The 23,963-nt window shown below is 55.2% G+C and overlaps 1 protein-coding gene across 2 annotated transcripts in view; it reads right to left on the reverse strand.

The window, feature by feature from the left end:
* Nucleotides 1–1,014: 1,014 nt before the first annotated feature.
* SLC6A6 (solute carrier family 6 member 6) overlaps nucleotides 1,015–23,963 on the reverse strand; it is an 81,376-nt gene continuing 58,427 nt past the window's right edge. For both annotated transcript variants that reach the window (XM_060109270.1, XM_060109268.1), the window contains exons 7-15: nucleotides 22,442–22,576; nucleotides 21,185–21,288; nucleotides 20,928–21,052; nucleotides 17,101–17,213; nucleotides 12,176–12,313; nucleotides 11,127–11,229; nucleotides 10,437–10,537; nucleotides 7,703–7,873; nucleotides 1,015–5,040 (exon numbers count right to left, since the gene is read on the reverse strand). In XM_060109270.1, coding sequence (XP_059965253.1) covers nucleotides 4,900–5,040; nucleotides 7,703–7,873; nucleotides 10,437–10,537; nucleotides 11,127–11,229; nucleotides 12,176–12,313; nucleotides 17,101–17,213; nucleotides 20,928–21,052; nucleotides 21,185–21,288; nucleotides 22,442–22,576 — 1,131 coding nt within the window. In that variant the 3' untranslated portion in view covers nucleotides 1,015–4,899. The remainder of the gene's footprint in view (nucleotides 5,041–7,702; nucleotides 7,874–10,436; nucleotides 10,538–11,126; nucleotides 11,230–12,175; nucleotides 12,314–17,100; nucleotides 17,214–20,927; nucleotides 21,053–21,184; nucleotides 21,289–22,441; nucleotides 22,577–23,963) is intronic.

Below are 23,963 nucleotides of genomic sequence, written 5' to 3' on the forward strand. Positions count from 1 at the left end.
CCCCAACAGCCTCGGAGGGAGCTGTATTATGATCTCAACATAGAGAGGAGTGAAGGAGGCAAGAGGTTAAGTACTTTACACAGGTAGTCAGGGATGGAAGCAGGATGTGAACACAGGCCAGGTGACCAAGATACTCAGGGAAGAAGGGAGGGAGGGAGACAGACAGAAAGAGTGGGGAGGGAGATTTTACTCTAGCATTGTCTACGTAGAATGAGTTACTGAGAAAGGTTTTTTGGTCTGGGGATTTGGGGAAAAGACCCTGCAAGCCCCCTGACCTCGCACACTCACAAAGGTGGCTGGGCCAGTGGGCCCAAAGGCTGCCTCAAACACGGACCGGTTCTGTGACCCCAGGGAAGCCAGGCCCCTCTCCCGGCCACCGTTTCCCCGTTTATAACAGCGGGCTGGGCTCATGATTCCCAGGGCCAACCACGGCTATGCCAACCACTGACCTCTGGGGTCCTGACTGCCCTCGCTTCTGAGGTCCCAGTGTCCGCGGCTTCATCCCTCCGGGGCTGGTCGCTTACCAGACTCCCAGCAGCCTGCGCTCTCTCGGCCGGAAGGTCAGAGCCTTCGTTTGGGTGTAAGTGATACCACCTGGTGCTGGGGCGTGGTGAGCACCGCCTCCAATCAGCATGAAGGGGGTGGGCTCAGGTGATGAGACCTCCCAGTCGCAGGACATCAGTAGAAGCAGCTGGAGCAGAGGCGGAATCTGGGGAGAGTCCCCACTCTTTCAGGGACTCATGCGCCCTGAGGCAAACTGTCCCCTCCTGAACCTCTACCTCAGTGTCTCCAACCTCAGGGAATAACACCCCGCTCTGAGGAATGTCCCAGGGCAGAAATGAAAGCCCTTTGTAAACTGTAAACTACTTGCCAAACGTAAAGAGAAACAGCTGCGTCAGAACAGAACCCACACGTTTTGGATTTTAAAAAGGAAATGTTTATTTTCATGTTATAAGGTGATTACAAACTCCTCTAAAAAAAAAAAAGCAAAGATGAATTTAAAATATAGGTATACATATTTATCTAAAAAGCCAAAGAGGAAAAGAAAACCCCTGCAAAATACAGGGATTCATAACAGAAAACATTTATACATAAAAGCTTGTATACTGCAAGACTGAATTACACACCAAGGATTTTATTCAAATACAAATGCTCCTCCTCAGAAGAGTCTCTTGTTGGTTGATTTTTTTTTTTTTACAAAAGTTTAAAATATCTTAAAAATATTTTGAAGTTTCAAAAAAAGTTCTGGTGAGCCAGACATATTTCTGGAAGGAAGCAAGACCCACATTCTCAGCATTCTCTTGTGCTAAATACAGTCACAGTTGCTAGGATTCGAAAATTAATTGGGTTTAAAAAAGAAAATTAAGCCAACATCTCAATTTGAAGCCAAGTATATAACAAGATGCTCCAATCCCTCAGGGAACACGGCAGAATAGTCTGTAGTGACACCCATAAGAGAACAATGAAACCCAGCTTCCGAGCTGCAGTCTGAAAGCCTGGCACTGAGAGGGAGCACAGAGGAGGGGGGAATGCTATTTCCTGGCTGCTGGGTACCTACACCCCTCTCCAAGTTTTGATGTCTGAGCTTTGTTGTTTTGTGGGTTTGTGCTTGCTGGATTTTTGCACAGTGATATTCATAGCATCCACGTGGACAGCCTTGCCTGGCCCACCTGACCTTGGGTTTGAGGGCTGGATGGGACCTGTAGCCGCCTTGAGGGGGTTTCTCTTGGGTCCTTTCCCAGACTGTGTCTGAGGCTTGGTGCGGAAGGGAGGCACGCCTGCTGGAGCACTGGCTGCCCAAAGCATTGCCCCAGCTGGAGGGGTAGTGCTGGGAGATGTTGGCTGGGGCCCTGACCACCGTGCGGTGGCACCTGGGGACACAAGAACACTCTGGGCTAGGCTGAGGGGGGCTCCCTCTCCCCTCTGTCTCCCCACCATCTTGGGGTGTGCTGGGGATCTGGGGTGAGAATGTGGGACCGGAGCTACAGAGAGGGAGCTGTGTATGGCCCAGAAATCATCCAAGGCCACTTCCGGCCACCTGGGAATTTCCCACGTGGCCTCAGGCTAAATGCTGTCTGAGGGGCTCTGCCTGGACCCCTCAGTTTCCTGTGGTGCAACAGACGTCTCAGTGCCTCGCTTCCAGACGGCTGCTGAGGGGAGGCTGCCGGGTGGACCGGTGTTCCCGTCCCACTAAGCCATAGCTTGGGATCCAGCTGGCCCATGAGCATGGTCACAGGGTGGGTTGCAGCTCACCGCGTCCCCAGAGTTCAGGGATGAACGGAGCATGTCCTTTTTCATAAAGGCTGGTCTTTGGTCTTCAGGGAGAACACGCCCCTTTGACAACGAGGGTGCTGACCGGGGGGGGGGGGGCCCAGGAAGCCTCTCTATCAGTGGCCCTGCGGTTCCACCATAGGGACTAACAGGGCCCAGGCCCAGCTGGACAGAGCATCTCCCCAGGTGAGATTATCCTGGGGCCATTACCCATTTCTGCATGCTAAAAACATCCTTTAAACCTCTCTCTTGCATCCCTTCCAGATATGGCTGCAAGCATCAGAATTTCCAACCCATCCCAGGCAGAGCATGGATGGGGGACTGCCCAGGGACAGGCGGACCAGAGTCGTGAGCTCCAATGACAAGTTTCCTTTATGTGGAGTCATAGAAGTCACACACCATTACACATTGTACTCATAGAGCAGAGTCTGCTGATACACAAGAGCCAGGGTATCAGACAGGAGGGCCACAAGTGGAGACAGGTGCTCCGGGAGATGGGCGAGGACCAGGCTTGGGAAAGTGGCTGACCTCCCTTCCAGGCGGGGCCTGGGGGCTTGGTCTGCATGTGTCTTTGGTCTAGAATTTGGTCTGGGAATCTTATAAGAAGAGGCCTTTTTCGGGCCATTTCCAGAATGTTGCAATTTGCCTACCAACCCGAAACATTGTGGCCCTCGTCACCCCCGCACGTAACCTGTCCCCAGTCATCAACAGTGGTTAGTTTACTAAAGTTCCGTAAGACAAAGGAGAACAGGTCACATTCCTACTTGATAAAATTAGGAAAAAAACCAAAAACAATACAATCCAATCAGACACAGTAGCAACCATAAATGCATCGTAAAACAGGCACACAGACTTGCTGACGGTTTGGAATAGGATTGGGTGCTGTTTGGCAGGGTGTATGTTTTGGAGACAGCAGACTGTGAATGCTTGCTGAAGACGAGAGGTTCAGAATCGTCTCTGCCCCTTGGGAGGGGGACACCCGAGACGCCTCCCCTGCCCGGATTTGGGGAGGGGGTCCCAGGATTCAGAGAGCCCCTGCTCTGAACACCAGAGCTGGATCCTGCTCTCCACGCCCCCCCCCCCCCCCCGAGGCAGTCACTGCCGTTTGCGCGTGACAACGTTTCAGTTTACTTTAGACCCTGAACTTGGAAGTTTCTGTTTAAATGGCACCGTTTAGATCCAAATGCGGGCTGGGTGGAGGGGTGTCCGTACTTGGGATTTTAAAGGTGGAGCACCTTCCGTCCTGGTTCAGGGAGGAACGCCGGTTCTGGGGTGCCTGCCCCCCGAACAACCCTGACTCACCTCCTGACCTCGATCACCCACATAGTGCATACCCGACCCCAGCTTTTGTGGGGAAGGGGGAATAAAGACTTTCCTTATCTCCCAGGTTACCAGCGCGGGTTGTACTTGTGCCTGAATTTGCAGGAAAGTTTGGGGAGCACCTCGCCCCCATGAAAGCTCGCTCCTGGCACTCCCTGCTAGGCGCCAGGGCGGCCCCGGGCTGGGGTCTTCAACAAGAGCCTCTGAGAGATGAATACAGAGCTGAGGGTGGAGAGCTGAGGAAAGAAGAGCACCGCCCCCTCCCCCAAGTCAGGTCCCGGGCGCCTGGGGCCACGTCCTTTGGTCCACTTGCTCACCCCTCGCCCCTCACCAAATACGTATGCCACGCTTCCCCTACAAGCAGCTGCGAGAGATGTCGGCTGGGGGAACAACCAGAACCTGATCGGAATCCCCATCCAGGCGAGAGCCCCATCTGTGTGAGGTCTGCAGCCCTGAGACCCCCGGCTCCTGCTGGGCAGCCTCCACTCCCTCCCTGGGACGCCCCAGGAAGGACGCCGCCCCCTCGCACACGGATGGTTCTCACGGTCCTTCTCGCTATCCACCCCTCAAACTCGAAGTAAAAGGGACTCTGCTCTTGATGCAATGGTTCCCAGTGCTCTTAGCATCAGACTTTTCCTGTTGGGCCTCATCTGTGGGCTTTGAGTCCCTTTATATTTGAGGGGTTGGTTCATTATTTTGGCATCTCTCTTGTTGGCTAAGACAAGTGTCGTGAGGCGTCTCCTGACAGCCTTCCTTTCTCCAGCCCCTTCGGGGTCTGGCCAGATAGCTGTTTGCTTCGCTTGAACCAGGCTGGTAAGGTACTACACCTTTAAAATGGGTCTGCTGTCCCAGGAAAATTCCACCCTGCATTTTGGGGGCAGAACTTTCTGCCAGCTACACAGCACCGAAGAATTGCTTTTGAAAACAAGATCTATTGCTGGCAAGATCAATTCAAGTGGTAAAAGTGTAGGACAATCTCTACGTGTCTACACAGTTATATGTTAAAAAAAATACAAAGAAAAATTGACCAAGTTCCCATAAAATACATCTAATTCCATATGAAAGCTGTGCCTCACCCCGGGCAGCTGCCCGTGGGTATACTTTTTGTACAAAATATCCCCAAATCAAAACAAAATACACATACACACAACACCACACACACACACACACACGCACACACACACACACACATTTTCTGTGACAATTAAAAAAAAATCCTAGTGCAAATATAAAGCTCTGTAAACCTGGTCCTATAAGAATCTAATGTTAGTAAACAGCAGGAAAGCAGCCCGTCGACTGGGAGAGAGCTCACATCATGGTCTCCACTATGATGTGGGTTGGTTTCCTGAGCGCGCTGTTAACGGACATGCGGGAGCTGTAGGGCGTCGCCCCCTCTCGCTCCACGGCCCAACGGTTGGGTTCCCTCGGGGTCAGCAGGTACTTGAGTCTCTGGAGAAAGAAGGGGACAGGCATAGGGAGGCAAGTCAGCGGGCCTGGTTTCCCTCTTCACCTCGGGTCCTGCCAGTGTGCTCTGTGGCCTTTGCCAAACTAGTACCCTCTCTGGACCACCCATTTCATCCACTGGCAAATAGAGGACTTGAACTAAGGTCCCTCCAGGCCCTGAATGAGGGCAGAGTGCCCGCCGGTAATTTCCTTGGCCAAGCCCTGCTTACATACCTCAGGGACAGGGGACTCACGCCTCCAAACTCTTTCCCCATTCTTTCTCCCATGGAGCTGAAATACACCTCCTTGTGATTCCCATTCCCCTATCTCTCTTACTTGCAAAGCAGCTGAGTTTCTGCAATTCGTATGTCCGAGGTTGGGTAACTGTCTTGAGCCTCCCATGGCTCCCACTTTCCCGGAGGAGAACCTCCGTCTCCCACAAGCTGCATGTCCTGCCTTCTCCATTTCCCCACTGAGGGCCTGGAGACCACTGCCTGGGTCTGCGCTGCCCCTCCCAACAGAGGGGCCAGAAGCTGGACCACTGCCAGGCACACGGCAGTTTGTCCTCCCCAGGTTGCCAGATAATAGGATCAGTAAGGGAAGTAAGGGAAAGAGCCCTCCCCAGGGCACCCAGAAAAGCAACAGCAGAGCTGGGACTTGAACTCAGAGCTCCCGCCTCCCGGCCCACCTCCGGCCAAGCGTCCACTCAGAGGCTTAAGTAGGAAGCAGGTGCTAACAAGAAACCCTCTATCTCAGCATTTACGTTCAAATTAGGTATATAACAATTTTTAAAAGCTGCTTGTTAAAAGCTACGATATTTCATTTGAAAATCCGGACTTCCATCTACTCTTTAAAAACCACAGGTCTGGCAACCCCAGGCCCACATCTCCTTGAAAACGGGGGCCAGAGCTGAGAGCATCACTGCATCCTGCGATGGTGCTCACCTTCCCCTGAGCCCCCGCTCCCCAGTCCCCCTCCCCACCTGGGTTGGCTGCCTGGGCCCTGGAGGAACCAGACCAGAGGCCCCAGGTACAGGGCGAGGGTGGAACCCAGCAGGAGGGGAGGGCCCTGCTCCCCCTTCATCACTTTGCCTCTCCTGACATCTGTACAATGGGTGTGAGCCCCGAACTGGGGACATGAGGCAAACACCCCTGGGCAGCTACCTGGGGCCCCGTTTATGCAGGAAATGCAGACATAATTGGAATCCTCCCAGGATGGAGCTCAGAGAGAAGTTCATGGCTGGGAGGACCCCTTGGCAACCTGTGCAGGTAGGTGGTCGAGGGGCATGTGGTGAAGACAGGTGGATGGCGGCCAGCTGCCTTCAGAGGAGGGGGCTTTGGTTAATGGTCAGGTTTGGGGGTGAGGACCGGTTGTGAATTTGGGGTGGACTCGAATCCTTCCCCCACACCAACCCCACTGTGCCCAAACCTCTAAACTTGGGATGCAACAATATTTTAAAATTAGGCTTCAAAGAGACACAAGTCAGTGACCTGTTGGGTGTAGCTGTGGGCACTGAGCAATCAGGACAGACATCCAACACCCCCTGTTGTGCCCTCAACTAACCCTTTGATTTCTGGGTGGTAGGGACATTCTGGAAATTCCTGGGGGAGGGGCTGGGTCCGTCCCAGGCCCAGTATTTCAGTATTTTGACAAATAATAGGGCCAATCAGCATTCTAGCTGAATGCTGGGGTCCTTCCCTGTGTCCTCTGAGAAAATACAATGGGTCCAGTGCTGCAGGAACACCCCAAGGGTCCTCCTGGCTCAGACAGACCCCAGCCTCATGGTTTCCTCCCGGCATACCCCTGCCTACTTCCTCTGTCTCGGGAAGGCTGGTCTGGTCTCCTTCTGCCCGGCCTGGCATCTTTCCCCACCAATAACACCACCAGGCCAATCCCCTGCCCACAAGGAAACCGGCCCAGCCCAAGAGGGAGCCAGGGCCCCAGGACATCCTGGCTCCAGATTTTTAAGAGAATAACAATAAAAACAGCCCAGAACAAAACAGTGCCGTCTTGGAGCCAGCCCAAGCCCAAAGGTTAAGGGAGATTCTAAGAAAAGGATTTCTTGGAAAGAGCCCCGACTTTTGCCAGGGCCTGGAATCTCCAGGATTGTTGGAGGAATTTCTGAGAGCATGGCGGCGGGAGGGAGGCTCAGGGAGGAGACTGGCGGGCACAGGGGCCTGGGAGCTGGAGGGTCTGCTCGGTGCACAGGTGGTTTCTGAGGGTCAGGCAGCAGATGGGGCCACATGTCCGGCGAGGAGAACACCAGCACGGGCTGGGCTCGTCTGAAACTTGGCTCCAGGGCCAGGGAAGGCATCTGGCTGCAGCTTAGCCTTGCTCCTGAGCTCCTGTCTCCCGTCTCACCGCTTGGGAAACCTGGTCCCCACTGGTCCCCACTGCTCCCGGGTGAAGCCCTGGCTCTCATCTTGGCATCCAAAGGCGCCACCACCTCTCCGGCCCCCGGCCCGGCCCCTGAATGTGTCACTGCTGCCCATTTTCCCACTACACACTCTCCTGCCCACAGTCTCAACCACTCCACAGGGCAGGTGAGGGCTCTGGGGTTCAGAGAGGGCAAGTGACCTGCCCAAGGTCACACAGCAAACTGACAGCTGGCTGGCCTTCAGCATCCTGCCCCCACCCCAAATCCAGACTCAGGGCCCTGTGTGCTTACCACGAGGAATGGCCCTTCCGTCTGGCAGAGGCGGATGACCATGACCAAGGGGACGCACACAATGGAGGACAGGGCCAGGCTCCAGCCCAGCCCGATGGCCCAGTTGGGGTACACGTAGACTTTGTTGTAAGTCAGGGGTACGTACTTGACAAGAGAGAAGATAAAACATCCCTGTGGAGAGACGGGGGCGGTCAGGGGGCTTCTGGGACCAGGGCAGGCTCCACCCAAGAGGCTCACACCCTTCTCCCTCTGGTGCAGGAGGGCTGCCCCCAGGGTAGACCTGATCAAGCCGCCTCCTTGCTCAAAACCCTTCTGCGGCTCCCCAGGACCTTCGGGATGCAAACTCCTTGTCTGGCCGGCAATTCCCTGTCACCTACCCACTGCCTTGTCCTCTGCAACTATACTCCAGCTGGAATTCCTTTCAGCTTCTCAGCCGCTTGCCCTGGGGCCTCCGGGCAGGCTGTTCCCACTCACTGGGAACCTCTCTCTTGCTCACCTTCTCCTCACCCTAAATTTGCACTAATGGTCCTGCCCAGGCCCCGCCCAGGCTCAGTCAGGTGCCCACACTTCCCTTCCCAGAAAGCGCGATTCTTTGATTCTTCGTGATCACAATTACTCGTCCCCCACCCAGCCTGAGTCAATGAGAGCGGGAGGTTTGTCTGTCTCATTCCCCTGTTTCCCTGACACGTGGTGTAGCTCTGGGGGCACACAGCTTCCCTTCCCCCACTGCCACCCCTCCACCTCCCTCTCTGAGCCCCAGGCCCAGCCCCCAAGGCAGGGTGTGGACCTGGGCCTTGCTGCCCTGTTGGGGGGGTCCAGCCTAAGCCACGCCCAAGCCATTTATCAAAAATGTTTACTTTTTGATAAATATTGATTTATAATAATCCTAAGCATTTTCTAATCTTAAAAATAAGCATCCAAAAACTTCAAGTGAACTATATTTTAGGATCAGCTTGTCTTTATCTTGAAGGTTGGTTTTGAACCACCTTTGCATCCAGGGGTCCATTATCAGAACACAGCATAGGGCTCTGTCCCTTAAGCGTGTCCACATCACTGACTGACAGACCTATTTCCAGCCAAACAGGCTTTTTCCCCTGCACTCTCAGTGTGGCGCTGCCTGCCTGGGCTTGTGGTCCTCCCTAGGACTGTCTTATCCTCTGGGAGGGTCAGACTCACCAATGATCAATGATACTTTAAAATGGTGGCATCAAAAGGAAAAACAGAAGTGGCTTTTAGTTCTTAAGGAACATAGGGGTGGGGTGGGGTCAGCTCTGCGCCCCAAAGCCTGCATGCTAGGCTGGCTGGAGGGCTGCTTCTGGTCAGAACTACAGCCTCTCCGTGTAGAACCCAGTGAAAATGACTCAAACCTTCATTATCTAATAAGGGGGGTTTGAGGGGGTGGGGGGAAAGCTCTTCATTAGGCACCTACTGTATGCCTGGCCCTGTTGTTGCTGTCCTACGTGTGGGGTGAAGCTTAGTCGGGGAGGGTCCCAAGGGAGGGTAGCTCTGCCCTCCCAACTCAACCCGGGAAGCAGCGTGCCTGCCTGTGTCACGTTTCTCTTCCCGCCACCTCAGAATGCAGCCTCTCACCTATCCAATCCCCGAGGGAGGGAGGGAGGAGGAATCTGATGGTCAGAGTGGTGAGGGGAGTCGCCCACAAATAAATCATTAAGTGAGGATGAGAACATGGGCTTTGCACCCACCTAAATTCACCTCCAACAATGCACTCCCCGATCGTGGTTACTGGCTGCCACAGCTTCCTTAATTTTGTGGGGAAAATCTGCATCTCAGATGAAAAGGCCGAGACCGCGCTCAGGAATAAAGTAACAACCTAAGACAACCTAAGACGGTCGCTGCCACTCAGCCCCGCATCAGTCAGTCTCCTTGTTTTACAAATGCAGGAACTGGGGCCCTGCGAGGAAAGGCCTGGAAACAGAGGTCACTGAGGGGAGGGCCCATGTATCTCCCGGCACCTGGTTCCTAAACACAAGGAACATTTCTGCCATCTGTGCTCCCCACGGTCTGAGCTGAGAGCAGCAGAGCAGACGTCTTTCCTTGCAATTAGCTCCAAGCTCACGATAGGTTTCAAACACCGGCAGGGAAGCAGCTTTTGCTGCAGAGGACCTCCCTTTGGCCAGAGCCTCCTAGCGGAGCGTAACGGGTGCCTGGGCCCCAAGGCCACGTCCCCAGATGGCAGGTGCAGGAACCCTGCTGCGAAGGGGGACGTGCACATCACTGCCCTTGGGTCCTGGCGGCTACCAAGCTTCCTTGTTCCTGGGAGAGCCCAGGGCTCCCCTCTGCTGGGACCTGCACTCTCCAGGCACAAGCCCCACCCTCCATGGGAAACACCACATTTCCAGGGTCTATGACGTCTCCATTCGACATTCCCCAAGGCCCCTCAACTTAATCAGTGACCCTGACTGTGCCCATGAACTCTGGAAGGGTTTGGGGAAAGGTCATGTACTCAGTGATGGAACCCTGAAATGCATTGGCGTGCCCACCTCGCACCCCTCTGCCAGCACTGCCATTCCTACTCCCTCCTCCTGACCAGCTCCTGCTCATGCTGCATGGGGAACCCTCCGGAGCAGCCTGGCCCCTCCCCAGCACAGCTGTCACTAGGCCTGTCAGAGGCCAGCACTAAGCAGATGCTGAGCGAACGATGCATTAGCGGGTGAAACTGTCAAGCCCCAGGGAGGAACGGCTACTGCCCACGGCCGCGCGGAAGGACACTCACGAGACAGAGAAGCGGAGTGACCACGGCCCAGCTGTACTTCATCCAGGGCCCAGGCCGATAGCCGATCATGTCCTCAATACCGTCATAAAAGTTATCACTGCCTGTAAGAGACAGAGGCAGACAGATGTTGACCTGGTGTCCGATGAGGCATCCGCCCCGGGAACAGCACAGCAGGGGCTCAAGGGCCCTGGGGGTGGTGGCGGGGAGGGGGTGTCTCCAGGGCCTCATCCAGGTCCCTGCAACTCCACACCACATAGACCCAAGTGTTGGCAGACGTTTATCTGAAATGATCTAAAATTCACATGTCTCTGGGCACCCGGTATTTTTCTGGCAACTTTACACAGACCCCCAAATCCCCATGTGGCCATTCCAAGGTCTCAAGGAAGTCAGAATGGACCATTCCTGGACCCTAGAGTGGTTCATCAAAGACAGACCCCTGCACGGCCAAATTCTGCGTTTGTCAAAGCATCCACTCACACCTCGCACCTTCAGCATGGGGAGAATCTTCGGTGTGGCTACGGTCAGATTATTTGTGCTGGAAGGGGCGGCCTTGAGAGGAAAAGTCCGGGCAGGGAGCGCCTCTGTGTCTGACTCAAAATGAAATTCCCACTAGAATTCTGTTTCTGAAGCTTCTAGATAGAGAAGCCCAAAGGAGAGACTTGAGTAAGATATGCAAACATCTCTACTCACCATATATCCAGGCAATAGCAAAACATTCAAAGAATGCAACCCACAAAAGGCATACACCGCTAGCTGCATAGTAGTCAAAGAGCTGAAACACATACATGCCACCCTGTGAAGAAAAAACCAGAGAAAGTGGATTTGTTATTTGGCATCTCATTCCCTCAATATATAAAGAGATCTGGCCTGTCAATAAGAAATAGAAAACCCAAGGGAAAAAAAAGCGCAGAGGGTGTAAGGACCAGACACATGTCTAAAAAGATGCTTAACTTCATGTATGACAAATTTAATTAAAGAGACACACACACACACAGCAAAGAAAGCAAAACATGTCTTTCTTAGCAAAAAATGATGGGTTCTCTGAAGCCTGTTTCCAAAGGAGGGGCTTAACACTCACTGTGGCCAACACAGAAGACTTCAGTGAGACCCCATTGCTCAGTGTATGAACCTGTGGTCTGCCTTTCAGGGGGTGTTTCTTACAGACACTTCGAGAAAAGCATTTATTTTTACTTCTGGTAAGGAAAATCGGTGATGTGAAACCCCAAATTTGGGGGCAAATGCAACCCTGTGCTGGAGAGTATGGAGAGATGGGTGAGGGGCACAGGAGGGATGAGCCCGGGTCCGGGCTTAGGCTCACACGCTCACATGCCTCCCCTGCAGGCCTGAGAAGGGCCACTGCACACAGTGGGGGGCGGGGGGGGGGGAAACAGAGCTGTGGTTAAAATGGATTTCGGCTGAAGGACCCCTCCTCAGGCCTCTGGGGATGAGGAGGGACAGAGGGCAGAGGGTGGCCACTGTGCTACCAGGGTAACAGCGAAATGGGGCAGGGAGTCTGGCTCAAGTGCTGGGTCCTGAGCTGCCTCCTGCTTCCCCTGGATGGGGCAGGACTCCTGAAGTAGGGTGGCCGGGAGCTCAGCGGGCCTGGAGCTCTCACCCAGCTGCCTCCACAGGGGGGAGCGGGGAGGTGGCGTGGCCTTGAACTGACCTTTGAAACATATTTAGAGCAACAAGAGCCCTGCCAGGGGAGGCCCCTCATGCCAGGTGAGAGAGCCACCTACCTCCGTCACCATGGTCAGCCCCAGCAGGTAGCTGACACAACATATGGAGGCGATGAAGATTTCCCGGCGGAAACCCTTCCTTAGGAAGGATGGGTGAAGATCAACCAAGGATGTGATCTGTCCTTCCACTTCCACAAACTGGGGAGGAAAGGAGAGGGGTGAGTGGCAGAGGTCCAGCAGCCCCTCAGCTCAGAGACAAGGCCCCGGCGAGGTCGGCTGTGGGGCAGTGTCCACACCGTTGGGCTACGTGTGGAGAGTAGTCCTGCCCGCTGAGCCAGGCCTGGCGGGCCACGCGCCGCTGCCCACATACTCCACACCTCTGCGGCCCTGAGCGCTTCTCTGAGGCCCGTGCTGACCCTCCACTGGGCACGCTTGCTGGCACGCGTGCGTCGACGCGGCAACCTCCCACTTTGGTCTGGGTCATCTTTGAAGCCAAGGGCGGTGCCCCATCATTTCTGGGCCTTGAGCACCCGGCCGGGCCTGGCACAAAGGGCCGCACGGCAGCACGTGACCAATGGGTGGTAACCCAGGCAAATCTGGGCCTCAGCTCCCCATCCAATTCACATGGTGGTTTTTAACCCTGTGGGGATCATGGGCCCGTGGGGGGATTTTGCACACGTGCATGCCGCCCAAAGGCCCATGTGTGTGAGCCAAATGCTGCCCGTGACCCCAGGAACCCTCCCCTGGGCTCCCAAAGGTAAAATAGCTGATCGAAAAGGCCAGTCCATGGGTAACTTTCCAGGGTGACCCTCAATCTTTCTAAACCTTCTCATCTTTGCACCTAATGATTTATCCCGGAGGTCATCCCACAGCAGTCCATGCAGCTGCCTCGGTTTTTAAATGGTGGCATAAAACTCCACCCTGTGGACGCTTATCATCATGGATCTAACCAGTGCCCTGTACACAGTGTCCAGCCTCCGCGGCTGCTGACCTGGGCAGGACTCTTCCTCCAAGTCTGTCTTTAGGCATGTGTGCACAAGTATCCGTAGCACAGTCTAGAAGTACACTTCAGAGTTAAAGGCCATGCAGATGCACTTATAATTGGGGTGGCTATAGCCAAACTGCTCTGCCAACCAACACACCCTCTGAGGCCATCTGATTCCTTTAAACGTTAAAAAGCTAAAACCTCGACCTGTCTGCTCTTTCATCTGGGAGAGGCTTTTGGGAAGGAGGTTTCCCCAGCCTTCCTACAAGACATGGCCAACCGCTGACTCCTTTGGGAAGCATCACGGGAGGATTGAGGAATATACACAAGGAGCAAGTCCCTTTCATGTGCCCAAAGGGGCTGGAAATTCAGGGAAAAGATGATCAAGAGGCTCTTGAAAGGGGTCCAAAGAGAACAGGGGACTGACGATTTGACCTCTGATTGATGTGTCAGCCAAAGGGGTTCTGAGCCTAAATTGCCACTGGATTATAGCAGACCCGCAGCTCAAACATTAAGCTTGAAAAGCAGTTAAAAACAAAGATTCTGGGATTTCCCTTGTGGTGCAGTGGTTAAGAATACGCCTGCCAGTGCAGGGGACACGGGTTCGATCCCTGGGCCGGGAAGATCCCACATGCCGTGGAGCAATGAAGCCTGTGCACCACAACTACTGAGCCTGTGCTCTAGAGCCCATGAGCCACAACTACTGAGCCTGCGTGCCACAACTACTGAAACCCTCGCGCCTAGAGCCCGTGCTCTGCAACAAGAGAAGCCACCGCAATGAGAAGCCCGCGCACCACAACGAAAAGGAGCCCCTACTCGCCACAACTAGAGAAAGTCCACGCGCAGCAACAGAGACCCAACGCAGCCAAAGATAAAAAATAAACTTGTTTCCAAGTTCACTGCACCTCTGGGGGACACCAACCCCAGCCCTCACCCCTCCACCAGCCTCTCGAGACCTCCCTCACTTAATAGTGGTGTGACCCTGACTTCTCTGAGCCTCAGCTTCCTTCTCTGTAGAATGGGAGCATCTTGTGTACTCAACAGGGGTGATGAGAAAGATGGGAAATCATTAGAGTAGACTGGCAATGGGGTGATTCCTGCTAACGCACATCAGGGGCTGAATGGGTGAGCTCCTGGGGGAGAGGGAATCCAGCTCTCTTCTCCTTGCGCTGTTTGTTCACAGACTGTGTCCCCCTTGGGCGGGCCAGCTAGCGACAGGCATCTGCCTCCATATGGGTGACGGTCCTACTCCCTCTCCCTGGGAAACACACAGCGGTACGATGGCCCCTCAGCCAAACACAGTGCTCCCCCCAAATGCTAGGAACCCTCCCTCCTCTAATGAGCGAGGCTCACGCGCCCCCTGCCTGAGACTTGGCTGTGGATCCCTGCATGTCCAAAGAACGGAGTTCTTTGGGGGGAACTCAAAGGAAAGGCCAACTAGCAGGGACAAACGGGCAGGTCTGGGGACAGGCAGCCATGACTCCAGTCCTTAACCCACTGGGTGCGGCCTCAGCCCAGGTCCAGTTCTCTCTGAGCCTCAGTTTTCTCGGCTCTGGGGAACAGTTGTACCCAGGCATCGGGACACTGCGTGGATTAAGGAGCTGATGCATAAAAGCTAGGTTAGCGGGGAGGGTTTGTGTTTAGTGGGGACAGAATTTCAGTTTGGGAACATGAGAAAGTTCTGGAGATGGTGGTGATGGCTGCACGACAACGTGAGCGTACTTAACGCTCTGAGCTGGGCACTTAAAAATGGTTACGATGGGGCGTCCCTGGGGGCCCAGTGGTTGAGAGTCCGCCTGCCGATGCAGGGGACACGGGCTCGTGCCCCGGTCTGGGAAGATCCCACATGCCGCGGAGCAGCTGGGCCCGTGAGCCATGGCCGCTGAGCCTGTGCGTCCAGAGCCTGTGCTCCGCAACGGGAGAGGCCACAGCAGTGAGAGGCCCGCGTACCGAAAAAAAAAAAAAAGGATACGATGGTTGATTTTGTGTTATTTGTATTTTGCCACACACGACACGTGAAGCCTGGTCCGAGTGGACAGCTCGCAGGGCAGGGCCCTTATCACTGCTGGTGCTGTACGAGGTGGTCGTTGGCATCTGCAAAACCTTCCCCCACGTCCCTGACTTCACAGAGCACGTAGATGCAGGGGAGGGATGCCAGGGTTCGAATCCCACCGTGCCCTTTCCTGGCACATCAGTTAGGCAGGTCGTTCAGTGCCATGAGTTCCTTGCTCTGAAGCAGGAGAGCACCGGCTCCCTGCGAGGCTGGCTTTGAGAGCTTTGAGGTTCCCTGAGCAAATAGCCGCAGTGGGCCTGGCTCAGAGGTGCACACCCTCAACCAGGGGGAATCTAATGAATAACCACCTCCGCCCGTTCACGAAGCAGTTCCGCATCCCAAGAGGCCAATTTTCGGCCCATGGAGATGTCATGTTTTGTCATTTATTAACCTCTTTCTGTTTTTGTCTTTGGCTTTCACTGAGAGCTCTGGAAGAAGTTATAAAAGCCATTTGCTTGGGGCCTCTGAAGGCCAAACTCATTAACTAGGAATGATGGATGGAGTCCTCTTGCTGTTTACACAGCTCAAGCCCATCAACAACGGCACAAGTATTTTGTTTACAGTCTCCCAAATGTTTTCCTTCCGTCTTCTCTGATAATCCTGGTCCTCTTTCTGCCAAATCCTCCACTCTGCTCTTAACCTTGCTAGTGGACCACCTCCTCTCCGCTGCCTGACCTTCTAAGACTTTCCTCCTGCCCGGTTCTGAGTCCCCGGGGACCATCCGGGCACGGGCTTTGAGGCTGCTGCCCAGGGGGCAGTGGCAAAGCTCTCTCCTGAACAGGAGCAGGACCCCACCTCTCACAGGGTGAGACCAGACCTCTGTGAGGCAGCGGAGCCCAGCCTGCAGACAAAGCTGCCTTTCAGTGCCTGACCTCAGATGAAGGCCCGTATGGCCATGCGCACAGGGCCAGCCCACCTTGCACACCTTACCTGTCCACCCCTGGAGCCACACCTGTGCTCTCAAGAAGGCCTCAGAGAAAACACACCTATCTCCAGGGAAAGTGTCCCAGGGGCTCACTCTACGGTCCTCCAAGCACCACTGACTGCTCCCTACCAGGCACTGTGCCTGGTATTTCCCACAAGGCAATGTAGGTATAATCATACCCATTTACCAGATGAGGAAACTGAGGCTGAGTGGGGGAGGAAACGTGTTCCATGACACAGAGCAGCATGGGGGCTGGGAACAGTGTTACTCCAAAGCCAGATGTAGCCCCAGCTGGCTCTCACTGACATCCCCAGGGGGTCGGGGGGAGGCCTGAGTCCTAGAGGGATGGGACGCGGGGGTTAAGAAGCGCAGGAAATAATCATGGTGTACATGGAGTCCTGCCTGTTGCGGGGAGGGGGCAGAAAGCCGGGAAGGCTGGAGGGCAGGATGGGTGTTGGCAAGGCTCCAGAGGATCAGTTTCCCCGTGGGGGCCAAGCTCGTGGACCCATGTGCCCCAGGAAGCAGAGAACACAGCCGCAGTTCCAGCTTCTGTGGCCACACTTAGGTCTGCCAGTGACGGCCTGGCCAGTGACCACCTCATGCCCTAGAGAGAGGTGTTGGTCCCTTGCCCAAACGGCGTGTGTGCCATGTCCCTCCTTGGCCTGCCTGGGTGCCCCATGCTCCACGGCACACGCCACTGCTTTTCGGGCTTGCCCTGCTAGTCGTACCCATGGCTCCCTGTGGCCCACACCCTGTGGCTGTCCGTTTCCCCTTGCCGAGGTCAAAGACTCGAGCTTTGGGGCAGACAACATCCTGCTGCTGCCCTGGGGCTGTTTCCACTCCTGGGGTCCCCGAGGAACCCTGGCTGGCCAAAGCTGCTGCAGGTCTGCAGAGGGGTGTGAAGGGGTGTGAGCAGCTCACTCACAGCACAAAGAGGGAGGCTCTTCCAGAACCAGGTTTGGGGGGGTGGAGGGGGGCGGAGGCGGTCCCACCCAGGGGCCATCCCTTCGCTCTGTACATACCTGGCTATCCAGTCCAAGCAAGAGAAGCATAATAAAAAAAAGGATGGACCAAAACGTGGGCAGCGGCATCATCGTCACAGCTTTCGGGTAGGCAATGAAGGCCAGGCCAGGACCTAACGGAAGAGAAGATGGGGAGGGGCAGAGGGGAGACATCAGCGCCCGAGCCGCCCCGAGCCCCGGAGCCACACAAGACACTCGGGTCTGAGGCGGGTCTCCCAAGCCCCAGATGCAGGGTCCCGCCTGGGGGAAGAGGCCAGGCCTGTCTCACTGTGGGGTGGGACGCGCCGGGGCTCAGGCGGGGCCCCGTTTTAGCATCTGTCTCCTATGCAACAGCACAGGTGGCCTCCTCACACGCCAGGTTCCGAACAGACACCGGTTATGGGGTAGGAAATAGGACCAAGCCTGGGACTCAGTCTGCCGGCTTGGGAAAGGAGGACCTCCCCCCAAACCAGAGAACCACACCAACGTTTGCTGGAAGGAAGCAAAAACAGGGAGCGTCCTGACTACCAGAGTTATCTGACTACTAACGCCCTGTTTGCAAAGAAAAGCTTTCTACTGAAACACTAAATGAGTGGCCAGAAAAAAGAACACAGAACCACGCCCCGTGGGGCCGATGTCTCTTGGGGGTGCATCTGTGCACCCACTGGAGCACCGTCACAGCCAAGGCCCAAAGCCGGAGGGAGGCGAGTGCGGGGCAAGACCCCAGGCGGAGAGCCCTCCAGGCTGCAGTCCAGTCCTCGGCCCACCACCTCCGCATCACGTCACCGTACGCCCTCTCGGGGCCTCAGGCGCCCCCCAGAAGTGAGGGGCAGGTTCCCGTACGTGAACCCCAACGAGGTTTCTCCTGCTCAGATTCTTGGGTGCTGGTGCCATTTCCCTGGTAAAGGGCTCTGATCTCTAGGGAGGGCCGTGACTATTTGCAGGCAGGAGCCCCACCAGCTCTGGGGGTGCCTCCAACTGGAAACGTCCCCTCTCGCCTCCAGTCGGCCTGAGAGAAGACGCCGGGGGAAAGACGGAGCTGTAACCGAGACCTGTGGGTCCACCAGACGGTCGGGAGCCGCCAAAGAAAGGAGACAGGGAGGGCCTGGGCTGAAAAAAAAATAGAGCAAAATCCACAACTCAAAAACAATTAAAAAAAGACAAGAAATGTGAAACAAGAAGGGCTGGAGGGCAGGATATTTGAAACAGGTATCAGGAACCAAATGAATGGTCTGAGAATGAAAAAAAAAAAACTTTGAAATAAATTGGAGCCAGAAACCACATCGTACGGCATTGACCACACACGTGGTGGCGAGGGCGAGACCCTGTACAGCCAGAGTCCCCGACGTGAGGCAAGCCCAACGGTGACTGTGACCACGTCCTCGGAGGCAATGGGGGAAAAACCCCGGAAGAAGTGGAAGGGTGCTCGTCCCAACCCCAAAGCCCCAGCTGGAGTAGGACCCGCATCTCCACCTGGCTGGGGCCCCCTGGGCCCCCCAGGTCAGCTCTGGCCTGACTGTAGGCGGCACCGGAAGGAATCAATCCAGCCGCTGTGAGACAGATGTAAAATGGGGCCCTCGCCCCGCCCCTGCCCCGCCCGCCCGCTGGGCCCTGAAGCTTCTCAACGGCTGTTTCTGTATTTCAGTTTTGCCTTTTTCAAGCCAGCCTCCGGGGGAGGGTCTGAGCATCCTTCTCTGAAAGCACGGGAACTAGAGAGAGAAGTCGGGGAGACACGGCAGCCGCTGGAGCCCCTGGGGCAGCAGAGATGCCCCGCTCTACGCTTCATTTGCAATTTGCACTCCGTTCGGCTAAATAATTATCTCGTTCCAATGCACTTCGCTCAATATGGTGCTTGTTAAAAGCTTATTAGCGAAATAATCACTCTTGATGTGTCGGCTGTTCAGACATCACCGTGGGGAATAAATGACAAGGTCTTTGAGGTGGACGGGAATAAGAAACAACTTATCTTGACGATAAAGACATATATAAAAGTATCTAGCTGTCCACAGAGAAAGATCTACTTCATATATTGACAGATCTATTGAAAGATCTATTTCACATATTTCATAATCTCCCACTGCCAAATTCCCTCCATGCTCCTGGCGATTCCCCATCGATCAGAATTGGTTTGCAAGCCCTCAACCGGAAAAAAAGCCATTCGCAAAGGAGATGTCAACTGTCTCCCCTTCGTCACTCTGCCGAACTCCCACACGCGTGTGGCTATTTCACTTCTGGAACTACTTTGTGTCCTCAGTCTCTGGCCTGCCTCTGGGGGCTCTCAGGGAAGGAAAACTACGTCTGAAGGTCCGGTCTGGGAGCGGGGACAGTGGAGAAAGCTGTGGGGCTGAGGCGCGGGCTTGTCAGGCCTGTCCTGCAGCACTGGGCGTGGGAGGAGTGGGCAGGGCAGTGAGCATCTTCACCAAGTAGGCGGGGAAGCGGGGCCTGGGGCTCTGAGAGGCCAGAGGAAGCCAGCGGTCGCATGTGTGCACGGTGGGAGGGGGAGGCTGCAGGGGGATATCCTTGTGTCAGAGGGGCCTGTCCAGGAGATCCCAGCTCTGACCCTGACCAGCCCAAGCAAGGCCCTAGGTCTCAAGCCGTTGGCCTCATCTGCGGTGGTGACATCTGAATGCATGATGCTGGGGCACCCAACCCCCCAACACTAGGGTCCCTGGCTGGGGAACCAGGACACCAGCCCTTGTTTCCAACAAGGGCAAAGGCAGCGCCATACGGGGACTCCAGCTGTGCCTGACCCTGGTCTGTGATCCCTGGAATTAGGACCTCACGCTCTCCTCTGGGCCTGGGAGGGGCCTCAGCCCAGGGCCCTCACCTGCTTCCAAGTGGCCCCTGAGAGGTCGTGGGAAGTCAGGTGGTCAGGCTGTGAAACAGCAACAACTACCCTCCAAGTGACCTGAGCAGGATGGGAGGAGGGCACAGAGGCCGGAAAGGCGGACCTTGGGGACCCTGGGAATAAGGTTCTCACTCCCACATCAAAGCCCCCGCAGCCGCAGAGCTGGGGTGCAGGACTGGGAGCACCCACGGGCACGTCTTAGAACTGGGACACCTGTGCTTCTGACGTTCTAGGATTCTAGCAGCTGAAGCCCTCACAATTCTCGGGTTCCAGAACCATCTCGCTGGAACCCCAGGATCCCAGCCTAAGACCCCAGGCTTTGCAGACTCTGATTCTAAGACTCTCTCTCCACTGGCAGGTGTCTTGCAGGAAGTGCCCCACCAATGGGGCCCACACCCCAGGGGGGGCGATGGTGTCCCCAACAACCTTCCCCCAAACTGGACCTGTCACCGTCCCAGAGGGTGGCCTGCCACACCCCCTGTCCCTCCCCCACCCGGGCCTACGGTGGTGCCTGACACAGGGCAGAGACTCAGCAAATCAAGAAACAGCGGTGGAATGAATGAATGGGTTCACTTAGAGGGGGCGTGCTGGGAGCAAAGTGCAAAATACAGAAACCAAAGCTGAGAAGGTGGTGATGGAATGCCGATTGGTGGCTGCCTTGGGCCTGAGTTAGGAAGTGGTTTCTGTTGCTGAAACCAGGAGTTTGCTGGGGAAGGACAGGGAGGGGGAAAGACCACATGAGAACAGCTGAATATTCCCCAACTTAACCAACCCCCATGTTTCTGCCGCCCCTTGGGCAAAATTGCAATTGGAAGTGTTTAAAATTTAGCTTTTATACTCTTTGATACTTGGGGGACGTCTTGGTGGGGGGGGGTCCATTTCAGAAACCAGGCTCATCCCCCCCACAAAGCCCCCTGGGGGGTCTGGCTTCATGCCTGCAGTACTCGGCTTACACACTAGGTGGCAGTGCCCACCACCACTGCCACCGATACCACCATACCTGACTCAGCCACATCAGCAATGTCCACCCCTTGCTCTTGTGCCATGAAGCCCAGGATGGAAAAAATTGCGAAGCCAGACACAAAACTGGTACCACTGTTCAGGCATCCCAGCAGCATACAGTCCCTATGTTACACATATGTCAGGGAGCAAGTTAATTCACAACACAAGGAAGCCACGCTCCCTACTTCTTCTCTTTTTTCTTTAAACATCATCATCATTTCTAAGGCCCACCAGGCCCGCTGGTGCGACACTTGCCTGTACGAGTTGTACTTGTACTTGTTGTAGCTCCCCAGCGAGGTCATGGCCCCCAGGCAGATGGCGTAGGAGAAGAATATTTGGGTCCCAGCATCGATCCATACCTGGGAAGGGTGCAGGGGAAGGGTGGCAAGGAGAGAGAAAAGGAGACTTTAGAGCCGGCTGCCTGGAGGAGATGGCGCGGGTCCCTGGCCACCGGGCCCCGAGGGCACCACCTCGGAGTATGCAGGTTCTTGATGCAATTGGAGCGTTTGCGCTGGAATCCAAGCTGCAAGGAATCCCAGAAGTCTAAGAAGCCCCCAGTCATTCATCATCAGGGTTAAGAGGCTGGCTTTTGAAGCAGAGGGACCTGGATTCCAACAGTGGAATGATGTAAATATGACTCCTGGAGCCTCAGTTTTCACATCTGTAAAATGGGCTCCACTGCCCTGCCCCACAGCGCTATTTTGCAGGTTCAAAGAGTTAAGATCTAGCCCAGTGCCAGACACACGGTAAGCCTGTAAGTCAAAGCTGCTACCATTACTGCACTTGTTATTGTCTGGGGACTCCCGAGTTAGAAGGGGGAGGAATTCCTGAATGGATTATGCAGGCAAAGCTGTTCTCCAGAACCTTCATCAAGTGGCTCCTGACGGCCAGGAGAGCTGCCTCCCCAGCTGTCCTCTGATGATGGCCAAGCCCTTCCCACCTACCTTCTGCCCAGGGCGAGGGGGACAGTGGGGAAGAGACCCGAAGCAGCACAGGCCCTTGGAGGCAACCTAAAGGCTGAGGACCCTGGGGACTGAAGGTCCCCAGATCCCCAGATGGGCCAATAAACTCTTCAACTGCCTGCGGTCATGCGGCTGAGTGCCTGGAGGTGGACGTTTAGTATTTGCCCCCACCACCACCGACCTTCTAAGTAGTCACCAACTCTGAATTCCATCCTCAGACAAGGAAGCCCAACTCTCCCACCCCCACGATGCAGCCCTCAAGGCCGCTGTGGCAGAGGAGGAGAACAGCTCATAGCGACTTCTCTCCCTTACCTGGCGCGATACCTAAAGAAGCTTTATAATTGGCCGGCCTCCAGAGTCCTCGATGTGAAAAGATACACGCAGCCGGAATGGCCCACGAGCACCGTGAACAACCCGCCACAGCCCAGTGGAAAAGTACCAGGGCTGACGGCCCGGCTAGATCTGTGTGCCCAGAACCACGGACACTGCTTCAGCTTCCTTTCCCCACACCGGCCCTGGGTAGGAGGGGGGCCAGGCTGCCCTACAGTACCTGTGGGTCCTCCAGGCGGCTGATGTCGGGGTACAGATAGAACTTGATGCCTGCACCTGCACCGGGCAGCGTCAGTCCCCGGACCAGCAGCACCAGGAGCATAGCAAACGGGAAAGTGGCGGTGAAGTAGACGACCTGCAAGGGACGAGAGCGATTTAGGGGGCCTGCTGCTGCTAAATTCGAGCATCCTCTCCGAGGCAGGCATTCTGGAGCTGAGCTTGATATTTCCCTTGCTGGGTGACTTTGAGCATGCTGCTTACCTTCTCTGGGCCTCAGGTGCCTCACCTGTAACCTGGGTATAATACAAGTACCTACCTCATAGATGTACTGAGATTCAATGAAAAAAATCTATAAATATATACTAGGCCTGGGAAATACAGTGAACCAATCCCTGCCCTCATGGAACTGACATTCTAGCAGGTGAAGAAGGAAAATGCACAATATGACAGTAAACTATTAAGTGTGTATGCCCAGTGGTTGGCCCACAGGACGCAGCACAGATCAGCTAACATTCCAACCATTAGTATGACTCATGGCTCAGAACCAGGTAAGTGTAGGTTCAAATCCCCGCTCTGTCCCCTCACATGCTGTGTGAACTTGGGCATGATGCTTAACCTCTCTGGGCCTGTGGCCTCACATGTAAAACGAAGATAAGAGTAATAGGGCTTCCCTGGTGGCACAGGGGTTGAGAGTCCGCCTGCCGATGCAGGGGACACGGGTTCGTGCCCTGGTCTGGGAAGATCCCACATGCCGCGGAGCGGCTGGGCCCGTGAGCCATGGCCGCTAAGCCTGCGTGTCCGGAGCCTGTGCTCCGCAACGGGAGAGGCCACAACAGTGAGAGGCCCGCGTACCACGAGAAGAAAAAAAAAAAAAAAAAAAGAAAGAGTAATAGAAGGCCCTCATTAAGGGATTAGGCAAAGATTCAATGGAATGATGCTCATGATGTGGTCAAAACAGTGTGTGGCACTTAGGTGGCCACTTAGGTGCTTGAGCAAGAAATGGGGCCTGTCGTTGGCCATGTGATTGTGCAGGAAGCAACAGGAATTTCTGGAGAGGAGAAACAAGGATGGGGAAGGCCTCCACTTCCTTGGAGGTGCAGGAGGCCACAGCCTTCCCTGGGTCACACAGCACGTCCCAGGCAGGCCTAGGTCAATCAAGGTGGGGACCAGAGATGACCCGGGCCAGGCCTTTCCATCTCCAAGGGCCCTGCCCTACTTTCTCTACTCCTCCTGTCCCGAAAGCACCAGCCTTCATACCTCCTGTAGCCTCAGTTCGTGGATGGATTTTCCCAACTTTTTCTTCAACACAAGAAGTTCCCGGGCAGGGTTTACGCCTGAGAGGAGCTCAAAGATGCCTGGCTGAATGGACAGTGAAATCCTGATATTTCAGCAGGGCACCAGCTGAGCCAGGCCTCCCCAGCACCAGCCCACTTCATGCTCACCACACCCCCAAATCGGTACGTTGGCTAACCTGCCACTGGAGAAGGAACTGAGGCTGGGCAGGGCTCCCAGACTTCTCTAAG

The sequence above is a fragment of the Mesoplodon densirostris genome, chromosome 10, assembly GCF_025265405.1.
Source record: "Mesoplodon densirostris isolate mMesDen1 chromosome 10, mMesDen1 primary haplotype, whole genome shotgun sequence".
Lineage (NCBI taxonomy): Eukaryota > Metazoa > Chordata > Mammalia > Artiodactyla > Ziphiidae > Mesoplodon > Mesoplodon densirostris.